At 40.9% G+C, this 16,126-nt stretch overlaps 1 protein-coding gene across 1 annotated transcript in view; it reads right to left on the bottom strand.

Annotated features, from left to right (window-relative positions):
* ccnf (cyclin F) overlaps positions 1-15,891 on the bottom strand; it is a 59,578-nt gene extending 43,687 nt beyond the window's left edge. The window contains exons 1-4 of the mRNA XM_043711551.2: positions 15,527-15,891; positions 11,659-11,813; positions 10,511-10,617; positions 943-1,010 (exon numbers count right to left, since the gene is read on the bottom strand). Coding sequence (XP_043567486.1) covers positions 943-1,010; positions 10,511-10,617; positions 11,659-11,813; positions 15,527-15,539 — 343 coding nt within the window. The 5' untranslated portion in view covers positions 15,540-15,891. The remainder of the gene's footprint in view (positions 1-942; positions 1,011-10,510; positions 10,618-11,658; positions 11,814-15,526) is intronic.
* Between the last annotated feature and the right edge of the window lie 235 nt (positions 15,892-16,126).

The following is a 16,126-nucleotide window of genomic DNA, read 5'->3' as shown; positions in this document are numbered from 1 at the left end:
TGTCCTTGATGGACTTTAGAAGTTTGGGGTGGGCGTACTACAGAATACTGAAAGGCCTGTATACAGTGGACATAGAGATGTTTCCCTTGGAGAGACAAGGAACCAAGGGCACAGCCTCAGTGCAGGGCTTACTCTTTAGAACTGAGACGAGGGATTTCTTCAGCCAGAGGGTAATGAATCTGTAGAACTTTGTTTCAGAAGGCTGTGGGGGCCAAGTCACTGAGTGTATTTAAAACTGAGATCAATAGGTTCTTGACTAGCAAAGGGATCATAGGTTAGAGGGAGAAGCCAGGAGAAGAGTGGAGAAACAAATCTGCTACTCCCAGTCAGCACCTATTTCAATTCCCCCAACCACTCCCTTTCCTTGGCCTCCTCCATTGCCAAAACAAACCACAGCTCCTACTGAATGAACCACACCTTATCTTCAGTCATGACAACCTACAGCCCGGAGGTAACAACCTAACTCCCTTGCTCACACCCCCTCCCCTCACTCCCTTCCCAGCCCCTCCCCCTTACTGCCACTACCACTGTTCCTTGCCAACAATCAGTTGCATTCCTCCCATTGAGGTTATATCTTCCACCTGTCTTCATCTATCTCCACTTCACCACCCATGCTCCCTTTATTGCAGCTCCCCTACACCAACTCAGTCCTGAAGAAGGGTTACACCTGAAACATCAACTTCTATACCTCCTGATGCTGCCTGGCTTGCTGCATTCTTCCAGCAGCCTGCCTGTCTATTATGGTCAGATGGCAGAGCAGACATGATGAGCTGAATGGCCTAATTCTGTTCCTCCTCTTTTTAAATTTAATGGAATGCTTTCACAAGTCTGTGGTAAATTTAAGTTTAAAAATCATCTAAGACATTTGACTTGCTCCTTGGATTCAGTGACTGTTATTTTTTTTTTTAAAAAGAGTTATAAGGCAAGTGGACTTGTACTCACGTCCTTCGTTATAGAGGTAGGCTATTCCTAGTTTTACAGCAGCCTCAAAATTTCCACTTTCTGCAGCCCTGGAAGAGAAGGACTCATTAGAATCACTGGAAAGCTTTACTTCTCCCCTCCCTCAGAAGAAAGTGAAGTTAAAAAAAAGTGCATTTAGGTAGTCAGCAAATTAAATCACACTTCTAAACATTTGCAAGTTACCAGTATAAAGGACGCCGCTTCCAAATACTGGAGCAATCTGGCCCATGAATAAGAATGGTTACTTGAATATGGACAAAAGTAAGGAATTACAAATGCACTATCTTTTAAGAATTCATACTTAGAAACACTACGTTTGATCACATATATGCCAACTTAGCAAATTAATCTGAAGGGAAACAAATTCTCTCATTAGGAAGACATGGCAGAAGTCATATTGCCAGGAAGATTTTTATTTCAGAGATGGGCCAAATGAAACAGTTAGACATACTAGAGAAAATGCAGAATTGCATCTAAATGAGATGCAAAAATCAGAAGCTGAACAAGTACATATATTTTTAATGAAATGTTAGGAGAATGAGTGCTATAAATTGCCAAGATGTAAAATAAATCACAGATGCTTTTGATGAAGTTCTAAAAGCCTCTCACAATACTTAAATCTCAAGAAATAAGTCTTATTCTTTCAAGAATTTTAACAGAAGAGTTCAGCATCACGAGATATTTCATTAATAATATCTATAGATTAGTCAAAAAATGCAATGATGGCAATTTAAAGCAAGAATTCATAAGTGACTACTATTGAAATTGCTGATGAGTCTTCTTCAGATTCATTTGTCAGAAGCAATAACTTAAGGGAAAGCCATTCAGCTGATCAGTTAAGCAGGAGTCCAAAAGTATCATAGATCAATAATTAAAGGAGAGAATCAAAAAAAAAATCAATGAACTGTGGATACTGGTAATCATTCAAAAAAAAAATTGCTGGAAAGACACAGGTCTGGCAGTAGCTGTGGTGACAAAGCAGAGTTAACATTTCAGGTCCGGTAGCCCTTCCTCAGAATCAAGTGTAGCCAGGAAAACTCTGATATCTATGCTAAAGAAAGTGTGAGGGGAGGGAAAAGGAGTAAATGATAGCTGGAGATGGAGCCCAGAGAGGGGTGAGATAGAGCACGTGCAACAGTGAATAAGAGAGAGAGAGAGAAACAGTTGAGCAGACAAAGGAACAGGTAAAGGTCAGCCTGAGAGAAAGAATAGTTGCTAATGGGAATCATTAGTAACTGACAGTGGGTTGTTTGTGATAGCAGCCCATGTGATGGCAAGCTCTGGGTCATTTCTGTGGACAGATGGAGAGGATCAACTTTATTGAAAATGGAGAGTTTTCTTGAGAGTCAAATCAAGGAAAGTGACCAGTCTGGACTGAGTCCCCAGCTGCGCGCTTAGATCCTGTGCGGACCAGCTGTTGGAGGTATTTACTGACATCTTCAACCTCTTCCTCTGACAAGCTGAAGTTCTACCTACTTAAAGAAGACCACCATCATTCTAGTACCAAAGAAAGCATATGCAACATACCTTAATAACTACCAACCAGTGGCTCCGACCTCTAAAATCATGAAGTACTTAGAGAGTCTTGTCATGGCTCACCTTAACTCTAATCTCCCAGCCTGCCCAGATTCCCTGCAATTTGCCCCAAAGTAAAAAGTCCACAGCGGATACCATTTCCCTTGCCCTGTACTCATCTTTGAAACATTTGGACAACAAGGTCACCTACGCCAGACTCATTGACTACAGCTTCGTCTTCACCACCATCATCCCCTCCAAACTGATCTCAAAACTCCAAGACCTAGGTCTCTGCTCTGCCCTGCCCTCTTCAACTGGATCCTCAGCTTCCTGACCCATAGTTCTCAATCAATGAAGATAGACAACTGCAACTCCTCCAAGGATGCGTTCTCAGCCTCCTACTCTCAACTGTTAGCAAAGTTTTGAACGAATGCCATCTACAAGTTTGCTGATGACACCACTGTGGTAGGACGGATATCAAACAACGATGAGTCAGAATACAGAAAGGAGAGAGGGGGGCTTGGTATCGTAGTGCAATAATAACAACCTCTATCTCAATGGAAGAGAACACGCCCTCACCTACACTAATGGAGCGGAGATTGAGAGGGTTGACAGTGTCAAGTTCCTGGAAGTGATGATAACCAACAACCTGTCCTGGACTTCTGTGTAGGTGGAACAGTCAAGAAGGCACAACAACATATCTTCTTCCTCAGACCGCTTAGGAAATTCAGTATGCCTCGAAGGACCATCATCAACTTTAACAGATGCACTATAGAAATATACTATCCAAGTGCATCATGGTCTGGTACAGCAACTGCTCTGCCCAGGACCATAAGAAATTACAGAAGGTAGTGTGCACAGCCCAGACCATCACAGAAGCCAATCTTCCAATCATGGACTCCACTTACACTTCTCACTTCTGCGGAAATGGATGCCAACATCAAAGCTCCCTCCCGCCCAAGGATGCTCTCCCAAAACCCCTTCCACCAGGCAGAGGATACAGAAGCTTCTTCCCTGCTGTTATTAGACTGATGAATGGACTCTCCATCTTCAAATAATGCTGATCTTGTTAATATTGATCTTGCTTTGCACACCTCCTGAGCAGTGTAACCTGTATGCATCTGTCTAAACACCTTATAATCTGTACGCCCATGCTTATGATGATCTGCCTGTACTGTTCACAAATAAAGCTTTTCAAACATGACTACAATTAGTCAAATCAAAGTCTCTCAACCTTCAAAAATTTCTCATCTATTCCAAAAAGGAGACGCCCAAGTTTTAAAAATGCCCCCTAGTTCTGGACTTGCCTACGAGAGAAAATATCCTTTCCACATCTACCTTGTACAAGATGTGAGTGGCCTTGACATTCAAACAAATTAATCCTTACTCTAATTTCCAGTGGAACTAAATCCATGCTATCTAACCTATCATCATAAGACAACACACTCATTCCAGGTATAATCCAGTAAACATCTGAACCGCCTCCAATGCATTCACATCCTTCCTTAAATAAGGACCAAAACAGCATATAGTACTTACGATATGGTCTCACCAATGCCCTGAACTAAAGCATAACTTCCTTACATTTACGCTCAATTCCTCTTATAATAAAAAGAGAATAGCGTCTTATTGGTCTCATTACATATCTGAACCCACATATCAACATGCGGTGACTCATGCACCAGTACATCCAAACCATTCTGCACCGTGGCATTTCAATTATTTTCTATTTAATGATGTTCTTCTTTCATTCTTCCTGCCAAAGTGATTAACATGGCAACTTCTCACATTGTACATCAACTGCCAGGATTTTGTCCCCTCTCAATATTTGATTTAATTAGGAGAGCAGCCAAATATCCACCACCAAAAACAGTTGTGGTGGAAGCCTATGGAGGACAGCAGTCTAAAGCTACCAACACAAAAGTGGTCCATGTTGAAAGGCCTATCAGAGAATGACCCCAGAAATTGCCACTGCAAATAAAAAGAAGTAGCTGTGCAATCATTTTTGTTAAATGAGACATGGACAAATTACTTTTTTTCTGAGGTGAAATGTAAGCCCACATGCCAAATTTCTGGAGGAGCAGTTTCCATTATTAAAAATGCCATAGCTCAAAGCATTTCAAATAAATAAGAGGACTTATCATAAAACCTTTGGTCTTATATAGAGGAAAGCTTTGCAAAGAGCAGTGCTGGGTCCACTACTTTTCATCATTTATATAAATGATTTGGATGTGAGCATAAAAAGGTATAGTTAGTAAGTTTGCAGATGACACCGAAATTGGAGGTGTTGTGGACAGTGAAGATCGATGCCTCGGACTACAACAGGATCTTGATCAGATGGGCCAGTAGGCTGCGGGATGGCAGATGGAGTTTTAATTTAGATAAAAGCAAGGTGCTGCATTTTGGGAAAGCAAATCTTAGCAGGACCTATATACTTAATGGCAAGTTCCAAGGGAGTGTTGCTGAACAAAGAGACCTTGGAATGCAGGTTCAAAACTCCTTGAAAGTAGTCACAGGTGGATAGGATAGTGAATGCGGTGCTTGGTATGCTTTCCTTTATTGATCAGAGGACTGAGCAAAGGGGTTGGAAGGTCATGTTGCGGCTGTACAGGACATTGGTTACGCCACTATTGGAATACTGTGTGTAATTCTGGTCTCCTTCCTATCAGAAGGATGTTGTGAAACCTGAAAGGGTTCAGAAAAGACTTGCAAGCATGTTGCCAGGGTTGGAGGATTTGAGCTATAGGGAGAGGTTGAATAGGCTAGGGCTGTTTTCCCTGGAGCATCGGAGGTTGAGGAGTGATCTTATAAAGGTTTATAAAATCATGAGGGGCATGGATAGGGTAAATAGACAAGGTCTTTTCCCTGGGGTGGGGGAGTCCATAACTAGAGGGACTCGGTCTAGGGTGAGAGGGGAAAGATATAAGAGAGACCTAAGGGGCAACTTTTTCACGCAAAGGATGGTACATGTATGGAATGAGCTTCCAGAGGAAGTGGTGGAGGCTAATACAATTGCAACATTTAAAAGGCATCTGGATGGGTTAGGAGCGATATGGGCTGAGTGCTGGCAGGTGGGACTAGAATGGATTGGGATATCTGGTTGGCATTGAGGAGTTGGACCAAAGGGTCTGTTTCCATACTGCACATCTCTATAGCTCCAAGTATGTCATTAGGACCACAGACTTTTCTGATTTCAGTAAAACAAAAGCTTACATTATTTTGGAGTAAGAGCTCATCTCTCAGACTGCATCAGATTAATGATAATGGTTCAGGACAGTGAAAAGTCTGAAAGATTTGCAGCGAGTTTTGAATTTTACTCTAACTGTTGTCAAGTCAGAGACAAATACAGGCGATCTGCATGCATTGAATCGCAACAAATTGAGGTTACAGAGAATTTGTTTTCTTGAGCGGCAATGCATGGTGAAAATATTTTGGGGCTGATTAAGTCAACAATTCTCAGACTTCTGCTATAATTTGAAATATTACGTTGTCTTACTATGATGGTGCTCCATCCACAGTAGATCTCAGAATGGTTTAGTCGATCTAGTTAAGAAAGAAATGGACCACCTCAAATTTGTTCTGAATGAGCTGATGTATGTCTTTGCCTCATGCATGGAGAATCAGTGCGTAAAGTCACCATGGCTGAACTATGTAACGTCAAAAGTAGTATCAAGAATTAACTTCACTGAAATGCAAATCTTTAAACAACCACTAGTTTAAAGGGTTTAAGACCTTGAATCAGTATAATGATTCAGCTTGCTGTTGTGAAGTGAAATAGCTTAACCAGGGGAGTATGCTAATGCAGTTTTACAAGGAATGAAGCAAAAAAAGAGAAATTTTATGGAGAGAAAAGAGAAAATCTGTTGCTAAGTTGGATGAGTCCAAGTGGTTCTAAGACTTGGCATTCACGGTCAATATTATACAGAACATACTAGTGCTCATTATTACTGTCAAATTGTAAGGGCAGCTTCTTTCTTTTCTTGCAAATTTGGCATCATTTGAAGCCAAATTAAACCTGTGACAATTGCAGCTGGTAAGGGCAACAGTGCATTTTCCTACACTTCAGGGCAAAACCTACAGAGAAGCAGGACAGGAAGAGTGCAAATTTACTTCAATAATTGAGTTGCATCACTGTTCAGAACTACATTCTGCTGAACAATCCTTTTCAAAACTTTCTCTGGCAAAGGGCCATGTGTGTTCTGGAGTGACAGAACATGTACACATCCTTCAATTCATTTTGACAATGTGTCACTGACCTAATAAGAAGATTCTCTATCCCTGCTCTATAGTGAATTCAGAGCAGAATATTTGTTCACATCATCCACCATTTCCTTACCATCTATTAACTTCACCTACTCATTTCATATTTTTAAGGCCTGCAGAAATTCTTGGTTTTTTTTTAAAAAAAGATAATTTCTAACATGCTTCCTTTCAAAATAATTTCTTCCTCTTGATTAACATTTCAGTAATTCTCTGTGTAAATAGAGTCACAGAGACCATCTTACCTGCCATTTGTCTGTACAGTCATGCACTTCTTTCCTAAGTTAGATGCTTCCTCAACTTTTTTACTTAACCATGATGAGCCCTCACTTTAGATTTATAATAGAATGTACTTATTCTGAAATGTACCTAAAATGCCTATCACCACATCTGTGTTGATCTATCCATCAGCCTAGCTCACCAGTTCACCTCAGCTTTCAAGCTCACATAGCTAACATTGAATTAAAAGATTAATATTTCAAATTTAAATAATCATCTCCCTTGCAAACAGGATGTAAGATTCAGCTTTTTATGGTCACTACTACATATGGTTGCCTTTACTCTAGTCAATAATTAGCCTAGTCACATTAGATAATACCAAACTAACTTAACCGGTTCAGATTGGTTCTAAAACGTGCTATTCTAAGAAACTCTCAAGCATTCTGTGAAATACCCTATCCAATCCGACTTTCCAGTTTGTGTGTAAAAATGAATTCACTCATGGTCACCATCCCAATTTCACAGTCACCAAATATTTAAGTAAAAACAGAAAGTAAGAGAGCACGTGCACGCACAGAGTGGGTGTGCACACAAAGGGAGTGAGAGAAGAGAGGGGAGAGAGAAAACAAGAATTAAACGTTTCAAGTTGGTCTGATAAACAATTATACTGAAGTCAAATAGCATTGTATTTTTGTTTCAGGACTCCAGAATCTATCAAGAAGCCACGTATGGAAAAAAAGAAATTTTTTCCCAACTTTCCAGAGAATCCCTACAATGTGGGAGGTGGTCATTTGGCCCATCAAGTCCACACCTACCCTCCAAAGAACATCGCACCCAGGATCCCTCCCCTCAATCCCTGTAGCCCCGCATTTTCCCTGGTTAACCCACCTAGCCCCTGGACTATGGCCAATCCAGCTAACCCAAACATTTTGGACTGTGGGAGGAAACCCACATGGGAGAATGTGCAAACTCGACACAGACAGTCACCCAACGGTGGAATCAAACCTGGGTCCCTGGCACTGTGAGGAAGCAATGCTAACCACTGGCCACCATGCCACCCTATGATTTATGAATTTTTAAATAATTTATTAATTTTAAATGGCACCAGCTTGTGGTGATGTATACTGGATTTTCATAAAATACATCTAACAATAAATTACTATTGCCATTTTATCCAATATTTAAGTATTCTTTGTCCAACATTGTCATTATTGTTAGGGGACCTGTAGACGGTTCACGAGTGAATTCTTTCCCCCACCTCCACCTAAATCAATTCTACGTTCTGATCTCCTGAACCAAAATCAACTCCAACTATTCCCATTTTTGATTAACAATGCTATCTTGCCATCTTTAGCTAGCTTATTCACAAGAATGTAATATAAATCAATATTCAGGATCCAAACCTGATCATCCTGCAGCCATGTCTCTAAAACTGCCATCAGATCATATTTATTTACTTCAATATATGCTATCAATTTGTTTACTTTGTTAAAAATGTTACACACAGATACATTCTAATGACGGTCACTGGACTCAAAGCGTTAACTATTTTCTCTCTATAGATGCCACCTGCTATGTTTTCCAGTATGTTTTTTGTTTGACATTTAGTTTTGTCTTGTTATTTTTGTAACATCTTGTCTTGATTGTTATCGTGTGTTCCTTTCTGTCTCTTCCTGACATTCCGTGACTCTCACTTCCCACCTTAGTTAACTTATGTTGTCTATTCTTTGACAAACCACCTTATTCCATGTTTCCTTGCCCCAGTATTTCTTTTAAAACCCTTTCTACTTCCTGAATTATCCAGCTCACTTGAACACTGGCCCCCACATGGTCCAGCTGTAGACTTTTCCATCAATACTGATGTCAGTGCCCAACAAACTGGGGCCCACACTTTCATCTCTTTATTTTTATGTACCCTATGCCAATTTGCATGCAGCTCAGGTCATAATCCAAAGATTATTACTGGAGTTTCTTTTCAATTTAATGCCTAGCTCCTCAAACTGTCAATGCGGAACCACTTTCCTGAATTTTCAACGCTGTTGATACCTACATGGGCTGCAACTGGGTCCAACTGCAAGCTGTTTTCCAGCCCTGAGCTGATGTAGTGTATACAATAGTGTAAAAGCCACAACGGAGATGGGATGCCCAATGTTCACAGAGACAAGACAATGTCAAGGAGATATTGCCTATTTTGAGGGGCAATATCATGTAAAGAACAGAAACTTGCAGAAGTTGTAGATCCAGGACATAGTTTAAAGAATGTTCAATTCAAAAGGGCAGCGATTTTATTGAAATAAATTCATGAATTAAAAAACATATTATAATTGCCCATTCGTGCAGCCTGATTGTTCTTGCTGAGCGGAAATCCAAGAAATACATGGTTTTCCCATTTACAAGCAATTTCAGTTCTTAAACTGTCAGGAGCTAATAGTCTTCAACCCAAAGACCTACCAATCTTCCAAGCCCAAAGAGGCCAGTTTGAGGGAGAACAGTGAAACACCAAACTGCCAGAATTTATGAAGTCTGAAAGTTAGGGAGAGATGAGATAGAGCTAAACATAACTTGATACACAATGTGGAAAATTCTTAAAGGGAAATACAAGCTTTTTGGGGCGGGGGATGGGTGGTGTGATGCTGTACAAGAGCCTGAAAGATTTAATGCCTTATGCACCACACACCATGACGATATCATGTGGATTTGGAGAAAGTGAGGACTGCACATGCTGGAGATCAGAGTCAAAAAGTGTAGTGCTGGAAAAGCTGTGTGGAGTTTGCACATTTTCCCCATGTCCATGTGGGTTTCCTCCAGGTGCTCCAGTTTCCTCCCACAGACCAAAGATGAGCAGGTTAGGTGAATTGGCCATGCTAAATTGCCCATAGTGTTCAGGGACGTTTAGGTTTGGTGTATTAGTCAGGGGTAAATGCGGGGTAAGGGGAATGGGTCTGGATGGATGACTCTTCAGATGGTCAGTGTGGACTTGTTGGGCCAAAGGGCCTGTTTCCATGCTGTAGGGATTCAATGATTCTCACAGCCAGTCAGGCAGCATCAGAGGAGCAGACAAGTCGACGTTTTGAGCAGAAGCTCTTCATCAGGAACGTCATTCCTAATGAAGAGCTAATGCTCAAAACATAGACTCCCCTGTTTTCATATGGACTTGTTGAGAGGACTAAACCATAAAATCTGGGTCTTTCTTCAAGACATTATTACAGAGACAGAGACAATCATGTTAATGCAGCTTGCAAATAGTTGCTATCATGCAATAAGCTACATATTGTTTAAGACATGAATCGCTTTTCTGTGGAATACCGAAATGGTTTTCTTTTACCACTGTAGACATCGCAAGCCCTGTACATTCTTAACAGGAAAGGGGATGATTGCACAAATACGCTAGATAGCATTGGTGACAATTAATTTTTACAACAAAATGAAAAGAACAAATGAAATAATTACATTGGTGGCAACTACATCCCTACAGGACACTAAAAAGCATACAAATTAAGGTTAGCTGATGCTCTAAAAATTAGACTACAAAAAACAGCAATGCATCTTACCGTACCTTTCAAACAGCCACCGATTTAATGGGGATGGCCAGATCTCCTGAAAGTTCGCATGGGCCCAAACACTAGAGTGACTATCTACAAGGGCTCGGAAATGAGAGTGCACCTGAAAGATAAGAGTACAAGATTTCAACACCGAACAAAAGGAAAAAAAATCTGCAACCCACTTTGCACACATGCAGCCCCTGCAGCTCACTTTATTTCAAATAGAGGTTCCTTTTCTCTGAACATAGTATTCAGAACCATTCCTGACAGTTAAACAGTTTAGAACTCAAGTCAAAAGAATAAATATGCAACTACTTTGAGGCCATGCCACCAATTAGGAGATAGCGAGGACTGCAGATGTTGGACAGTCAGTTGATGCAGTGTGGTGCTGGAAAAGACAAAGCAGGTTAGTTAGCACCTGAGGAACAAGAGAGGTGACTTTTCAGGATGAATTGTGCCATACCACCAATGCTTTGCAGTAAGTTGACTCTGCAGTACTTATTTGACCAATTTGTATCAACTTTAAAATTTAAACCAGGCTATTCAGTGTTAGAAGCATACCAAGGAAGGAATTCAGCCAAACTTCTCAGTCAACTAGTCAATAATGACAAGATAGGAATACTGCTGATCTAAAATAACACCAGCTGCATGGAACAAGTTGCAGTAAAATAATTTAATTAGATGGGCAGTACAAATAATACAATTACAGTAGCGCCTCGACATACAAACAACCCCGTTCACGAACAAATCGGTTTCGAACAGGATTGTACGTAAAATTTTGCTTCAACGTACGTACAAAATTCAAGGTACGAACAAAGGTATGAATGCAAGAAGCCTGTGTGCAACCACTTGGTTTCATTGTTCTGCTTTGCTATGCGCTTGTTGAGTGCAAAAGCTCTCGGGCTCCACGTTATCTCATTCAGTTCGTCTTTGGCGCATGCGCTGTGAACAGCGTTGTTGCTACGTCCAAGCATTCTTACGCTATCCGAACAGTGAGGAAAATTGATTCAGTTCGCGAACATTTCGATTCGCAAACTGGGTCCCCGAACGGATTAAGTTCGCAAGTCGAGGCGCTACTGTATAGCATTGTGAAATTTATTACTTTAATTATTAAGTTATTTCCAATCTTGCCCCAGTACATATACAATGACAACTCACTCACCGCTCTGAAATGCAGAATATCTTGAGCAGGAAGGCATTCCAATACATAAAGCAGAACATCATCAGGAAGATTGAGTAGCGTCAAGACAGGTGAACGTTTCTTAATTTTGTGTTTCGTGAGCAGTGAGAAACATTTTGTGCATTTACAATGCAACACTGAAAGTAAAAAAAGTTAAAATAATTTGATCTAGACTTTGCTAAAGCAATTATTGTTCCTTACCAATTATGTTTAAAAAAGGTACAACCAATCTGGATGAGCAAAAACGCAAAGTGTTTTGCTGCCTTTTTTCCTACCAGGATTTTCCAGAATTCTTCAAATTGTGTTTTACATTTCAGGAATGGTCTAACTATAGGCATTGGGAAAATTACATGCTCAGCCAAACAAACAAAAAGTTAGCAGAGAGGTAAAACTTCATTCTCAAAAAATGCCTATCTGCAGACTCCTGGACACATTTAATTCGACATCTATGCTTCCAGAGTTCCTTCTGCAAGTTTAGCTTCTGATACAGCAATCCAAGATTTAAAAAAAAAATCAGGCATAAAATTTAACATTGTTTATCTGCCACACAAATTTGTGCAACTACAGTACAAAAGGCACCCAATATCAATTTGGCTATCCATTGTTCTGTCATAGGATTGCCTTGGGTCATTAGTACCTGACATGTGGAAACACATTGCTTCCAAATCAAATTTACAAAATATTATCCAGATTTGCTTGGGGAAACATTTCCTTCTCTCAAAAGACTATTTGACGACTTGAGTGTTTTCCCCTAATGAAGACCATATGGGGCTCAGGGAGACCTTGTCAATTGGATTAAAAAAAATTGGCTTGACGATAAGAGACAGAGGGTGATAGTGGAGGGTTTCTTTTGGGATTGGAGACCTGTGACGTTCCACGGGGATCAATGCTGTTGTTTGTCATTTACATAAACAAATTTGGGAAACATCAAAATTAATGGGGACAGTGAAGGTTATCTAAACTTATAAAGGGAACTTGATCAATTGGACCAGTGGGCCAAGGAGTAGCAGATGAAACTTAATTTGGATAAATACAAGGTGTTGCATTTTGGTATGACAAACAACAGCAGGGTTTATACAGTTAATGGTAAGGCCCTGGGTAGTATTGTTGAACAGAGACACCTAGGGGTTCCGGTACATAGTTCTTTTAAATTTGTATCACAGACAGACAGGATGGCAAAGCTCGTGTTTGGCACATTTGCCTTCATTGTTTAGACCACTGAGTACAAGAGGTCATGTTGCGGTTGTACAGTGAGGCCACATTTGGAGTACTACACACAGCTCTGGTCCCACTGCTATGGGAAAGATGTTATGAAATTGTAGAGGGCGCAGAAAAGATTTACACAATTGTTACCAGTAATAGAGGGTTTGAAATGTAAAAGGGACAGCTGAACTTTTTTTTCCCCGGAGCACAGGAGGTTAAGGAGTGACCTAATCAAGGTTTATACAATCATGAGGGTATAGATAAGGTGAATAGCAAAGGATGGGGGAGTTGAAAACTAGAGAGCATATTTTTATGGTGAGAGGGGAAAAATTTAAAAAGAGACCCAAGGGGCAACTTTTTCCACACAGCGAGTGGATCTTATGTGGAATGAACTGCTAGACAAAGTGGTAGATGCAGGCACAGTTAGAACATTTAAAAGACATTTGGATAAGAACACGAATAAGAACGTTTTTGAGGAATATGGGCCAAACGCAAGTAAAATCAGACTAGATTAGCTTGGGAAACTTGGTCAGGATGGACGAGTTGGACAAAAGGATCTGTTTCCATGCTGTAAAACTCTGACTAAGAGGAACTAGCACCATGCTTTATGATCCTTTCCTTGGTCAGTAGACCATATGAAATACACATCGTGCAAGGACCCCACAACCAGCATTGAACACACTCTGCAAAGGACAGGACATGAAGACATGTGTCAGACTCCAACCAGATATAATCATGTTTACCATCATCCAAGTGAGACAGTTATGCTCCAAGCTTTGACACACCTCACCAGTACTGTCTCAAACAAAAAAAGCAGATTGAGAAGTTCACCCCCCATCCCTCTCAACAGCTACAAATGACAATACAATGGTGTATTTGCATCCACATCCATAGTATTCACCAATGATCTCAGATCATCTGAATTCTGACAATGCAAAAACCATACAGAACGCACCAATTCCATTTTCTACTTTGCTAAATGATACATAGTAGCCAAGACAGTGTGCATCAAATACAGGCTGGAGGAATGAACATAAACTCCCTGCGTCTTATGACGTACTGCAATAAATCTATCCACTTCAAGCTGATAATTTTAATTCATTCATGGCATGAATGAATTAGGCGAAAGTGAGTACTGCAGATGCTGGAGATTAGAATCAAGAATGTGGTGCTGGAAAAGTACAGCAGGTCAGGCAGCATCAGAGGAGCAGGAAACTCAACATTTCAGGCAAAAACCCTTCAACAGGAATCACGAGCACGAGTACTATTCCCCATCTTCAACAGTCCTTAAAGTAATAAACCCATCATCCTGTACCACTGTTGCTCCTATGGCTTGGGTCAAATCAGAGAAATGCAAGAAACATTTACCATCATAACAATAAGGTTCTTTGCCAACTATCCAATTATTCAGACCATCTTTATACTGAGCTTTACTCTTTCATCCTAACGCTGGAGGAACATCAAATCCACATTTGTTAGATTAAAAAATGCAAGCCCTCAATTCATTTAAAATACAATGCAAAAAATTATAGACTTGAAGAATTTTGTTCTTTCACATGATACAGGCCTGATGTGAACACAAAAAAGCATTATTCCAAAACTCACTATTCTGTACTAAAGGAATCAGTTTCCCACCAGTATATATTCCAACTCACTCAGAAAGAACATTTGGATAGTAAACATTTGCAATTCAACTATTGTTCAAGTGCATGTTAGAAAAGTACAAGCCAGGTGATTTGCAGTTGCTGAAACATCTCACGCACCCCCAACCCAAGAAAAAACAAACAACTTTTCCAAACGTCAGACACTATTGCTCATTTGATCAGAGTGAGTGTTTTTTTGGCAACAGTCCGTCTAAAACTGATTTTTTTTAGACGCTCACTCAACATAACAATCCACAACGAACCACAGAAACCACCAAATCCTACTAAATCCATATTCAATTCCAGTCAACTCAAGGTAAACTCAACCTTGCTCTTCAGGCACCCTGATTTAGGTGGCCGATTCTTTTCCTTAATAGACATTTTAAGTACTGTAACCAAGAACATGATTAGGCCATCAAACCTGCTCTGTCATTCAACGAGATCATGACCTCGACATCAATTTCCCACGCTCTCGTTATATCCGTTGACATCTTCAACATCTAAAAACGTATCAATGCATTCAATGACTGGACCTCTCAGCCGTCTCAAATGGAGAACTCCAAACACAACAGCCGAGTGACAAACATTTCCCAGCTCAGCACTAAATGGCCTACTATCTCCCCCTTCCTCCCCTCCCCCCCGAGAAAATCATAGGCTCGAAAGTGTTTCTTTCCATCCTCTACCTCTAGCTTGAGTCAAAGTGTTTCTTCCACTATCCTCGGACTTACAGGCCCTTTCTTCCACATCCTCAGAACAGAACTTCTAAATGTGGGAGAAGGGCATTCATCGGGGGCAGAACATCCTGCACCTCCTCAAAAAAAGGAAGCCAAATCCTCCTGCTCGTTACCAATCTTCTCCCTGTATGTAGATCTATAATCTGGTGTTGTGTGATTTTTAACTTTGTCCAGCCCAGTACAACACCAGCACCTCCACATCATGGCTGCCGGTACAGACCATCCATTACACGCAGCCATGGTCAAATTTCAACTGATGATGAAACTCACCTCCCGGTCGCATTTTCAGCCAATCTGCGTCCCCTTCCCCCACCTTTCAAACGGAGAATCCTTTCGATCAGCCACTGGTTCTGAACGACGGAGTCCAAGAAGTTTTGGTACGAACTCAAACAGGGTATTGGGTGAAAAACAAAAAAAAAATTGAGTCCGAGAGTCTCTGTACCGAACTGTGCGAAACCAGAAATGTTTCTGTGCCGAGCTGGGTTGTGGGGTTGGGGTATCTCTGCACCGACTGTGAGGAAGAACGGAATGTGATTTGGATCAAGCTATCCCTCTACTAGAGTGTGAGAGATCGGAGTCTTCTTCTGCCGCTCTGTTTTTGGCGACACAGTACAGCGAAAACGCTATCCGCGCGCCCAACCGTTTCAAACCAACCTCACGTGAACTATTTCAAAATATCCTTCGCTGATTGGATACCAGAAACCTGTGCCCGTCTATTGGTGTGTCTACCAGTCAATCATCAGCCTCGCCTCCCAATGTCACATCGCAATTGGTCTGTTCCGCATCTTTGCCGCGTCGCCGGCCGTTCTAATTGGTTCCAAAGAATGCACTTTTCACTTGAACTGCAAACGCAGCGCCTCAGTTGGACCG

This window comes from Chiloscyllium plagiosum, unplaced genomic scaffold, assembly GCF_037043375.1.
Source record: "Chiloscyllium plagiosum isolate Xiang-an unplaced genomic scaffold, Cpla_swu_hap1 HiC_scaffold_20, whole genome shotgun sequence".
Taxonomy (NCBI): domain Eukaryota; kingdom Metazoa; phylum Chordata; class Chondrichthyes; order Orectolobiformes; family Hemiscylliidae; genus Chiloscyllium; species Chiloscyllium plagiosum.
This window is presented reverse-complemented; position numbering and strand designations above follow the sequence as displayed.